The sequence below is a fragment of the Hydra viridissima genome, unplaced genomic scaffold (genome assembly GCF_058129835.1).
Source record: "Hydra viridissima isolate aposymbiotic clone 2 unplaced genomic scaffold, HvirCarnegie_v1 scaffold_8, whole genome shotgun sequence".
NCBI classification, from domain to species: domain Eukaryota; kingdom Metazoa; phylum Cnidaria; class Hydrozoa; order Anthoathecata; family Hydridae; genus Hydra; species Hydra viridissima.
Genome location: NW_028324307.1, coordinates 5,098,962 through 5,111,396, shown reverse-complemented (window position 1 = coordinate 5,111,396; position 12,435 = coordinate 5,098,962). Strand labels below are relative to the sequence as shown.

Sequence of the window (12,435 nt, the reverse complement as noted above, 5' to 3'; positions counted from 1 at the left end):
AGTAATATTTACGTAAAAATATTTTTAAAAGAAGCAAAAGTTTTACAGTTTTAAATCACATTTACATACTTTCTTAAAAAAAAAGGGTTTCAGATATTATTTTAAATTGGTAAGAGTATTTAATCATGATTAAGTTAAAAGTGTTTATGGACCTTTAAATGTTTACCCAACGAAACTTGTTTCTCCGTATCCGATAATGCCATTTTATTTCTTTCAAACCTATTCAACTTACCCCAACTAGACTAGGTGACACCGAAGTTAGGTTATAAAAAGAGCTATAATACTTAGAGAAAAATAGCTAAGTATAATTGAAAGTGAAATATATGGGTGAAATATCAACAAATAAGTGATGCCAGATAAAGTAGTTTTGATCCGTAGTTTTTGAGATATTTTGGTTGCCCAACTTGCCCCTATGCTCAACTAGCCCCGCCCTACCCAATGTGATAAAATAGCTACATTAACGACTATAATACAACCGGAACCTCAAACAAGTTGAAGTTTTTAAAGAAATCAATCAATTATCGAATGATCAGAATAATAATGATAATAATAATAATAATAATAATAATAATAATAATAATAATAATAATAATAATAATAATAATAATAATAATAATAATAATAATAATAATAATAACAATAATAATAATAATAATAATAATAATAATAATAATAATAATAATAATAATAATAATAATAATAATAATAATAATAATAATAATAATAATAATAATAATAATAATAATAACAATAATAATAATAACAATAATAATAATAATAATAATAATAATAATAATAATAATAATAATAATAATAATAATAATAATAATAATAATAATAATAATAATAATAACAATAATAATAATAATAATAATAATAGTAATAATAATAATAATAATAATAATAATAGTAATAATAATAATAATAATAATTATAATAATAATAATAACAATAATAAATGATAATGACACACAGTTATGAATGCTTTTTTTTATTTGATGAAATCTATGAAGTTAATTATTTGAACGAGATTGATTGTAACCAAAGTATGAAAAAGACATTGTGCGACTATTTTAAAACTGCTTGTCGTCTATTTTAACAAAGCTAAAAGATATTTTTGCAAATTAGATGCTCATTTACTTAAAGTTAACATTTTTTGAAAGGACCTTCGTAAATGTTCTAGATTTTTAGTGTTAAAGTTTCTATATTGTGTACTGGATTAAAATTTATTAGAAACCATTAATTAAATTGTATATATGAATATATAAAAGTTTTTTCAAAAATTTTAAGTGACATCATTTTAACTAAAGAATCTTTTTAATTAAAGAACACTCTGGCTCTGAATAAACAAAATTTAAATTGCGATTCATCACTATGAAACAAGTTATCATTTTCGTCAATAAACTTCAATGAATATGAAAAAATTAGGTTTTCGTAAGTAAAATGCAATAAATATTTAATCCTTAACTACAGCCGTTATTACTAGTAAGAGAGCACCAACATCTACAGCAACAACAAAAACATCTACATAAAACAAACAACAGACAACGACAACTGCTGCTACTGATAATCCTAATATTTCTACAAGTAACGGGCAATAAAATTACGCAACTATTTTCCTAATGTTTAAAATACATTTAAATGTCGAGTAAAATATTCTTTTAAATTCCTTTCGAAACCTCATGCTAGCAAACGCATATATAAATGGATTTGCTGTTGAGTTTATATAAGTAAAGACATAGCTGATGCTAAAAGCCACAGAAGAGAAGCAGTTTAAACAGTATGGGTATATTACCATTTGAATACTGTATGGTGACCAAGTCACAACAAATACCAAAAGTATTGCTGTTGTCATTTTGAAATATTTTCTACCAACCAAAGTTTCTTTCCTACATCGATTTTTGGTTATGTTTTCTGAAGATTGGCATTCCTCCGTTTTTCTTTCTTTATCGTCACCGTATGACGTTATCACTGATTCTGAAAACACAGACAGGTTTGATGAAACTTTAGCATCTAGTTCACAAGATTTATCATTTTTCCATACGATAGACTGTGATAGCTTAATTATTCGAGTTATCCTAAAATAAATTACAAACACGAAAACTAACGGTCCATAAAAGCTAAAACTAGCTTCTATATAGGTTACATATGGATTTTCCTTCATAAAAAGCACATCGCATTCATTTTCTGGTAACTTTCTTCCAACCATGTATTGATAACAAGTAATCCATGGCACCCATTGAATAAAAGCTACAGTCCAAATACAAGCTATGTATACTTTTATTCGATATTTTGTTTGTTTTGCTCGATGTGTTAGAGGGCATTTTATTGAACGATAGCGATCATAAGTTACTAATACAATATGATATATTGAAGATTGACAGCACGTTAACTCTATAGATAACGAAATATTACAAAACGTATTACCAAATGGCCAATGCTGTAAAGCTGACGCGATAGCGTATACATTTAATGGTATAAGCCCAATCAACATGTCAGCACAAGCAAGTGAAACCAATAAAAAGTTTGAGCTACTCTGTAGGTTTCTGTTTTTCAAATATGCGATTATTGTTAAAAGATTTCCACAGACCGTAACGAGACTTAGTAATCCACACCCTAATATTATAAAAACTTTTGTTGTAAGCGTGTAGGATGCATAATCAACTTCGTTTGAGCTTAAGCAAGAAGTGTTGCCAATCATTGTTTCATACTTCTCACCTGAAAAAAACGTTTTTTTTCAAAAAAAAGTTAACTAAAATTCTTATTAAAACCGCATTCAAACTTGTGTGAGCATAAAATATTTAACTGGTGTATTCGCATAACGATGCATAAGTGACGTTTTGAAATGCATTGCTTGAAACAATAAAATTGTTTTTTTTTTTTTTTTGACGCTGCTATATATTACGGAGAACTATTTAAAAATGTAAGACCTTGCTATAATTCATTGATCACAATAAAAGGTGGGATTGTTTTGCAAAAAGTGAAGGACATCGCCTTATAGACTTGAATCAAGCGTTAAGTCTTTCTTTTTTTTAAACTTTTGGATAAAGTTTTTAAAGTTTTCACAGAGAAAAACTCTTTTTCTCTTAATTGTTTAATTCTTGATTTGGTAAAAATTTTTGTAAAAGGTCATCTCGCAGTGTCATTTGTCTTAAGAATTTTTAATACATATTGATTATGAAGAGATAAAACAACTTGTTAGAATTCTAGCAATCTATAATACCCACGTTTACAAAATACATTTATGGAGCTGTAGTAGTTTTTAATGCATTTATTATTGAGTTTATCATTAAAATAACTAAGTTTTTATATTTACTCCAATCGTCAATTCGTTAAGATTTATTGTAGTGAAAAAATAAAGTTTTATTAAATGACTTGGGTATTGGAAATACACAAATACTCAAACTTTCTTTTTTTTTTTATAACAAAAACTCGCACACCGAATTTATCACAAATAAACTTACATTTTCTCACGTTAAAGATTTCTTTTTTCAAAAAATCAGCTTTTCTTCGATTGAAACTTTCTTTCAAGCTAATCAACGTTCTTTCAAGTTTTTCTTTTCTGAAACAATCTTACCAGCTCTCACATTTTCAAATCAACTCTTTTTATTTAAGTGGTCTTTATTTAAATTTTAACGTAAATTATCTAAACTGCTGAGGCTCATCAACTTTCGGCGTTATTTAATCAAAAGTAAAATCATGAATAACAACTTAATAAAGAATTTACAATAAGTAATGAACGCATCGTGTTCTTTTATCCCCACAACATATTTTATAATACGTAATGTATACCATTGTGTACTTTTGTCTCCTGAACTATTTTTGATATTGAGTATGAAATAAAATGTCTCCTGATATACTCCAAATTAGATAAATCGACTAAAAATTTCAACGCTTTAAATAACGAATCTTTGATTAAAAAAAAAACAAAAAAAAGAGGTAATTTTAGACAAGAATGAAGATAAAAGACCATTTTTGTCACAAGTATTATATTTCACACTCTTTAAAGTTTATTAAAAAAAAATTCAAAAACAACAGCAAAGACAAAAATCTTGATAAAATAAAAGCATTCTTTAAAGACAATTAAAATGAGGATTAAACTTTAGTAAAACTTAAGATAAAGTAAATGAGATAACCGATAAGTGACTAAAGAATATGGCTAAGATTATTCATCCTTATCAGAAGTCATAGCACATGTTTACAGGCACATTGAAAAACGGCTTGAAAACAATGCTTTTACTTGTTGAGCAACTTTATATCCAATCTGAATGACAGCTAATAACATTCACACATCTACCAAAACATATTTAAAAGTTATCATAAATCAGTATTCTAAAAAAATTGTGATAAAATTCAATAAAAGCATAAAAGCTAAAATAGGTTCACAGATCAGCATTGAACTGACCAACCATCAAGTTGGATGATGAAAAATTTATGCCATCATATCGAAATAGATTTGCATCAGTCAACTTAAAACTAGCTGTGGAACATTTGCTATAATGGCGTGTTGAAAATTAATTGCGATCAAAAAACCTGTAAGATGAATACTAAAACAGCTAAATTTGTACTAAAAAAAACAAGTCTAGAAGTTTAAAAAATTTTAAGTTTTTACGCACATTTTTTTTATTCATTTGTACAGCTTTATAGTAATAAAAAGGATCCCAAAATATAATTTTTTATTAACTCACGCAGCCACCGTCACACGTCCATGCACAGTTATACAATAAAGTTTCAATAAAACATAGTTCGTGTGAAATTAATGTTTCATCTGATATCAGCTTCTCATTAAAAACAGAATATGACATTCAGAAGAAGGACAATTGTATCCTAAACGCTTGACAATGCAACTCGAAACGACAGGTCTCGCATTAACGGGATGTTTTTTTTTTTTAATAATCGGAATGTTTAACTTACATACGGTTGTAAGCTATTGTAATGGAGATGATTATTGTAATGGAGATGATGCTATTGTAATGGAGATAGATGATTGTCTATCAATACGTAGATGCTCGGAGATGACAAACGATTGATATTAATATGTCTTTTTGTTATCATTTTAAGAACTCGTTTTTTTTTTTGCTCACTAAAAAAATCTGATAAATCTAACCAATAATCAAGCAGCGCAATTTGTCTGATTCAAAATCTTTTTTAGATAACTTTCTAGAAAGTTATCTAAAAAAGATTTTGATAACTTTCTAGAAAGTTATCAAAAAAGATTTTGAATCAGACAAATTGCGCTGCTTGATTATTGGTTAAAAAGATTTTGAATCAGACAAATTGCGCTGCTTGATTATTGGTTAAAAAGATTTTGAATCAGACAAATTGCGCTGCTTGATTATTGGTTAAAAAGATTTTGAATCAGACAAATTGCGCTGCTTGATTATTGGTTAAAAATAAAAGATATATCCGTTGATGACTTACTCACAATAAAGTTTTACTAAGTTCACAAAAAACACTTACCGGATACCGGATTCTTGAATTTAAAAATCATTCTTTTTTCTTAACAATCCTTGCAATTATACTTTTGAATTCATTTCAAAAATGCTTGTTCAAAAACGCGTATATGAAAATATTCGCTGCCAAAATGATATACGTAAGGACATAGCTCAGATCAAACGCTATATAAGAAATGCAGTTGGAGCAATAAGGGTGTAACATCATTTTCATGCTGTAAGGTAACCATGTTATCACAAATACTAAAAGTATTAGAGTTATCAGCTTAAAATACTTTTGACGTTTTCTTTTTTTTTTTTTTTTTTTTGCAGTTGTTGCTTTTCTCAGAATACGAACATAATTTTTCTACTTTCCATACTACTTTTGGATTTACAACGGTAACAGAAACACTATTTCTAAATTCGACTTTTGGCAATTATGAAGTATTTTTTCTGATCGATTTATATAAAGATTTTCTTATCAAACTATACATAATCATGTAAACTATAATTACGAAAATTAGAGTTCCGTAAAAACCTAAAATGGCTTCTGCATGGGTTAGATACGGACTTTCAGTAAAAAAAAACATTTCTTCACATTTCTCACTATTGGGTAGCTTTTTATGACTAATATATTGATAGCATAAAATCCATGGTACCCATTGAATGAAAGAAAGAGCCAAAATAAGAGCTAAACATAGCATAATTTAATGTTTGGTTTGTTTTACTCGATGTGTGAAGGTTTTTTTATTAAAATATAACGAACTGAAGTCACTAGTAAAATTTGATAATAGATTACTGAGAACACATCATTTCAACTAATAACAATAAATGATTAAGCCGGCCAATTCAAATAGCACGTAAATTTAAAAGAATAAACCCAACGATTAAGCCGGCCAATCGAGGGAAACCAAAATGACATTTGAAATTCTTTGAAAAAACTTTTATGTTTACTGAAATTGTGTAATCATCTTTGTTTGCACTTTGTTTGAATTTATAGATGATGCTGACATGTTTACGCGTCTGTCCACTCCATTATCCCGCATATCCATTCCATTTACTTGTGCTTGCATTTTACCATTTATAAAAGCTGTATGATATTAGGGCTGAATCAATAACAGTATTAAAAAAATCTATTTGGGTTGTTTCCACCCACCGCGAATCGACATTTATTGTAGTTTTCAAAATTTAACAGAAATTTTGGAACAAGTAACTATTTGTTTTTATATTTGTATTTTATGTACGAACAATATGGCCATGCACTTCCATTTGAATACAGCTGTAACTGGCAAAGCCAGCGAGTGTGTTTCCACACTTTGACAGCCTATTTTATGTTTAATTTTTCTCTAGCTATAAGTCAATTTTTTCTTGGAATCTATTTAGATTAACTGAACTATCTATGTCAATAGGAAGATTCTTCCAGTTTGTTGATGGTCTGTTAAATAGAAAATTGTGCATATGAGTAAAATTGGTTATATCTCTATCAAATCGCTAGCTATGTCGTCTTATTAAACGTTCTGTTTTGAATTTGAAATTTTCACTAGTTGAACTTGTTTTAAATTGTTAAACTATTTATAAAGCTGAATCAGATTGCCTCTTTCTCGTCTCCTTTCAAATGTTATCATGTTTAATTGCCTCAGGCATTATTCATATGTTAATTCTCTCAGCCCACTATTCAGTCGAGTTACTCTGTGTTGAACTTTTTCTATTAAATCTATGTCCATTTTCGGTTGTATCGACCATACACTAACTGCAAACTCTAAGTGAGGTTTACAAATGTGAAATGATATTTCTCAACAACTTAATGTTATCAAAACTAGTAAATGTTTTTTTCATCATTCCGATCATTTATTAACTTTAGATGAAGCAGCAATCACTTGATATTTCCATTTCATGGTTTTTGAGAATACAACTCCAAGATCTCTTTCCAAATCAGACATTTTTAAAAGAATTGCTTCCATACTATAGCTTTTACACTTATTTTTATTACCATAGTGCATCACTAAACATTTCTCTGAGTTAAAATTCACTAACCATTTACCACTTAATCATATTTTCTAGATCATTTTGTAGGTTTAAAGCCTTTTCTTCTGTAGAAATATCAGCAAATAACTTTGTATCATCAGCATACATTTTCGTGAGACTTTCAAGTAGCTTACGCAACTCATTTATAAGTGTTACAAACAATAAAAGGCCCAATACCGAGTCTTTAGGAATTCCACTTAAAACCTCTCTCAAATTCAACTCAGACTTGCCTAGAACTTCCCTTTTTCTGCGATTTTTTAAGAAAGCTTCAATCCACTTTAGAAACAATCCTCTTATACCATAGCCTTCCAACTTTAGTAATTGTCTTTTATGATGAACGGTGTCAACAGCTTTAGATAAATCCAAGAGTATTTCATCAACTGGGATGTTATTTGCTAAACAATATGATATGAAGTTTAATGTTTCCGATAGATTTGTTAAACAAGATTTACTTTTCACAAATCCATGTTGCTTTTTGCAAATGAGTTTATTATCATACAGATTTTTTTCTAAACACGACCTAAGTATGCTTTCTAATTTTTTATATGGAGAGTGAGTGATACAATAGTGTGAAGTTAAAAGATTGTTTTGGCAAGCTACTATTTGTTAACGATGCTCTAATCATTAATGATAATGGATAACCGGATTAAATACGCGCAATTTTTTTAATACAATAGGGTTTATTTAATCAGTTCCATCTTTTTTTGAAATATCTAATGCGCTTAATCTTTTGGCTACTTCATAAAAACTTATAATAGGATAATTAAGTGAAGATTCAATATAAGTGTCGAATTCAGTTAATTTACTATCATCTTCAATCACAAACACACCCTGAAACTTTTAGTTCAACATTTCTCTAATATCATTTGTTATATCCCCATTAAAATTTTGTAACGCCTTGATAGAACTCTTAACATTAGCAGAATCTATTAACATATTGATGTAGCAACTTAGGATTATGTTTTGCTCAATCAACAAGTTGCTCTTCGCATACTTTTCTAAAAAATTTTATTTCTTTTTTCAAATCTTTAAATATACTTTTGCGTTTTTTCAACTAAGTAAATAAAACATGAATAATCTTAAATATTATTAAACCTGCTCATAATTATAGTATAAATATAATCTTTTTGAATTTATGGCAAGTATGACCTAAAAATTTGACTTGATACTTACCGTATGTCCAATGAATGATCCACTTATGCCTTTTTGCCGTAAAAATGAAAATAAGTAGTGCATCTACAAGGGCACAACAAAAAACTATGACAAAAACTATTAGCTGAAAACAAAGACTTCAGTATACAGATAGTCAATTAAGTGATGCTATTGATTGTGTCAAAAAAGGTGTGATTGTGTACGCAGCAAACAGGGTATAATTTTTTATCAAACCTAGCTATAAAAATGGAATAATATTTGTCGCTTTTTCGCTGCGTACACAATCAAAAATGCAACACATATCTTGTAGCCACTCGATGTAACTGTTTTTGGGCCAAAAAAGCGGAAGTGGAAATTCTTTTGACGACAATAGCGCAAATTCATTCATAAACGACAAATTCATTCATAAACGATCCTTTTATGGCAAATAATGCCAGAAGTTATTTTAAAAAAACCCAAACTTTTCCATTCGATACTAATAGCGTTGACTACACAAAGAATCTTTCAATTGTGACTTTATCAGCTTTTTCTCACAAAATCTTTGATTAAATCTTTGCTTTGATCCAAGTGTTTTAGAGCAGTTCAAAAAAGTTGACGATGACTTAGGTTGGAAAAAGGTGATCTTGATAACCTGCAACTATTTCATTTTTGAAAAAGAGCCTCATCTAAGACAAGTAAAACTGTAATTTTATATGATGACGTACAACAAAATAATGAAAATGAATCTTTCTAATCTAGCCACCTTTTTATTTTACAAACTTAGATTTCAATGTTTTCGTGAAGTTAAAGACAAAAGATTATTGAATGAGTGAGGATATTTGACAACGTATGTATTGTCAATCTCAAGGGTTAAAGATACACGAGGAACATGAAGGCCACTCATGAGTCAGGCCCTAAAATATAAGACACATTTACACCAACATAACCTGAAACCAAATAATTTTAAATATAGCTATCAAAATACTATAGTTTTATGACGAACAGGAACTGAGGGTTTAGAATTTCATATCTAAACAAAATAAATGATTGATGTTCCATTTTAGTTTAAACGATGATCAAGATAAAAGAAATCAAAAAGCTTATTTAGACAGAAGGGAGAATATTCATACTAGGTTGAATATCATACTGTTTAGGTTAAACATCAAAATACTTTTTAAAACATCACTTTATTTCTATACTTTAACAATTTCAATATATCATGAATGCTTGTATATTCCAAAAAAAAAAAAAAAAAAAAAGAAAAAATATAGTAAAACACGTATGATAAAAAAATCCAAAACTTTTTCGTTGTAAACGAGTAAGGGTTTTAAATTAAAACTTATTAAATTAAATTTTTCTGAACTCTAAAGATCAAGGTTTACTACTTTTGAAATTAAAACTTTTAATTTCAAAAGTAGTAAACTTTGATCTTTAGAGTTCAGAAAAATTTCTTTTTATAGATAACACAATTTTTAAATAGCCAATTTATTAAAAAATTTATTGAGGAAGGAGTAAGTTTGAATTGTAATTAAATCCAGGATAGCAAAATTTCTTTAAGCATAGAGAAACAACCAGCTAAGGGTCAAAAACTGTCACTTTTTTTACTTTTTATTACAGACAACCAAAAAAATAGTTTTAAAAACTTTTTTTCTGCATATCTTATTGGTAAAAAGCTGAACAAATAATCAAACAAATTAATTAAACAAAAAATCTAAACGCTGCTAAAGCCCATAAAAGTTAATCATAGTTGAGACTGAAGTTTAACATGTTCCTTTTAAATCAAAATACGTATTTAAATTTAGAAACATTTGTGTAATAAGAATAAACCTAAACTAGCTATTTATAACAAATGTTTTTTGCGTTTTACTGCTGATTTTGGTGAGAAAAAAGTTTGCAGCTTTTTTAGTTAGAAAAAATTAAAACTTCAACTCAATTTTAGCAATTTTAATTCAAGTATAAAAAGTAGCTTTTACGTTTTAGAATTTTACATACAATTCATGTAGAATTTTACATATAGTACATATAGTTCATAGATAGGTAGTCCATAATTACCCCACAGTTAGGAGATTAAAAGCTACCAATGGATTAAAAACATGGCAGTTATAAAAAAAGTGAGTTTTTATGTAAATCCCGTTGTAAAAATTAAAAGAATATGAATATATAACTAAGAATATGTAAAACCGGTTCAAGCTCAGCACAGTTATCTTTTTATTTTACTTCATCATTAGTTGTAAAAACCTGGGAAAAATTGTCTTTAAGTTATTTGAAAATGTTACTTATATAATTATCACTTGATGAATTATTACGAATAGCACTAATTTGCTAGCAACAAAAAGTCTGGCTTAGCTGTAATATTTAAACAGTATGCATCTTGAATGAAAATTGTTAAAACACTTTTATGAAGCCAATAACTGTCTTGAACGATACTCATAAAAGTGTTCAGATAAATTTATGGTTTTATTTGTCGTGAGTATCCAAGTCCATTAGCTCGCATTTGGATTATTCTAAATAGACTTGGGTTTGTTTAATTACTTACCAGAAGTGATTTTTAATCACTTACCAGAAGTGAAACCTTTCTTCACTGTGGATGAAATGAGAGGTCAAATCGAAAACTGTTTCGATTTGACCTCTCATTTCATCCACAGTGAAGAAAGGTTTTCTTCCTTGTTGCATCATCTTTCTATTAAGGTTTTTACACATACATACATACATATATATATATATATATATATATATATATATATATATATATATAACCTAAGTGCTTTGTGTTTTTGAAACCGTATCAACATTTTAAAAGTTCCATCTTTTATCTATATCTTGGTAGATGCAAGACTTTTTAAAACTATCATTGCAACTTAAGTGCTCGTGAAAAGCACACCCATTATCAATTAAGAGCCTGTTTATATGAAAAGCGGGCCGGCTCGGCAAGCGAGCCAGCCCGTTTGCCGAGATATCGACGTCGTTCTTATTTTAACTTAATTTTATTTTGCGTTTATATGAATAAACGAACTAGCCCGGATCGCTATCCGGGCCAGCTCGTTTATTCATATAAACGCAAAATAAAATTAATATATTGATGACGTCGTCATCTCGGCAAACGGGCTGGCTCGCTTGTCGAGCCAGCCCGCTTTCCATATAAACAGGCCCTAAATCTAATTTCACAACTTTTGATTTAATTTAGAAGTCCGTCCACACAGCAACATATAAAAACGTTTGCAAGTTAAATTAAAAACACTAATTCTTTTGCACCGTGGACGAACTTTCAAAAAACCTGGCTAATAGTCAAAGATAAATCTTTAATTTGAACATATTATTTTGTAATAACGCAAACAAAGGCCTCGTGCATTTTATTCTTTATGAGAAAAGTTCATAATTTTTTATCAGTTAACGAAAACGTGTATTTTGTGACTTCGTAAGCGAAATAGTTATTAAAGAACAATTATGCACGATACTCTTCAAACTTTTTTTTTAAATATTGTTCAAACTCTATTCTATTCAGTGACCAAAATTCATTTCTTCCCTTTCCTTCCCTTCTAAACTTCTGGATTAAAGCTACATACATACATACATACATACATACATACATACATACATACATACATACATACATACATACATACATACATACATACATATTCCTCCTAGTGTGCATTATCTTGACAAAAATTAAACTAGTTTATTGTTAAGCCGTCCACCACGTAAATACAAAATAAATTCCCCAAATCCGGGAACAGCATGAAATTTCCTGCTCCCAAGAATTGAAAAATTCTGAGACAGCAGCAAAAAATAAGAACCCCTTCCCCAAATCGCCGTAGAACTATTTTATTGAAGCCTTTTCCAATTG

The 12,435-nt window shown here is 28.5% G+C and overlaps 2 protein-coding genes across 2 annotated transcripts; both read right to left on the bottom strand.

Annotated features, from left to right (window-relative positions):
- Positions 1-1,338: 1,338 nt before the first annotated feature.
- Positions 1,339-3,951, bottom strand: LOC149884706 (muscarinic acetylcholine receptor M2-like). The gene is made up of 2 exons (XM_090095114.1): positions 3,465-3,951; positions 1,339-2,718 (listed from the first exon to the last, which is right to left on the bottom strand). The coding sequence occupies exon 2, from the start codon at positions 2,699-2,701 to the stop codon at positions 1,604-1,606; it is 1,098 nt and encodes a 365-aa protein (XP_089951240.1). The 5' UTR covers positions 2,702-2,718; positions 3,465-3,951; the 3' UTR covers positions 1,339-1,603.
- Positions 3,952-7,469: 3,518 nt separating this feature from the next.
- On the bottom strand, positions 7,470-8,693 carry LOC149884705 (uncharacterized). Its single transcript, XM_090094549.1, has 2 exons — positions 8,631-8,693; positions 7,470-7,928 (listed from the first exon to the last, which is right to left on the bottom strand). Exons 1-2 carry the CDS (start codon positions 8,691-8,693, stop codon positions 7,470-7,472), a joined length of 522 nt encoding a protein of 173 aa, XP_089950675.1.
- Between the last annotated feature and the right edge of the window lie 3,742 nt (positions 8,694-12,435).

Bases quoted from the DNA above. Each gene is read 5' to 3' on its own strand.
- LOC149884706 (XM_090095114.1), bottom strand. From the start codon at position 2,701: ATGATTGGCAACACTTCTTGCTTAAGCTCAAACGAAGTTGATTATGCA.
- LOC149884705 (XM_090094549.1), bottom strand. From the start codon at position 8,693: ATGCACTACTTATTTTCATTTTTACGGCAAAAAGGCATAAGTGGATCA. The intron at 7,929-8,630 runs GTAAGTATCAAG...ATTTGCAAAAAG, and splicing joins GATCATTCATTGGACATACG to CAACATGGATTTGTGAAAAG.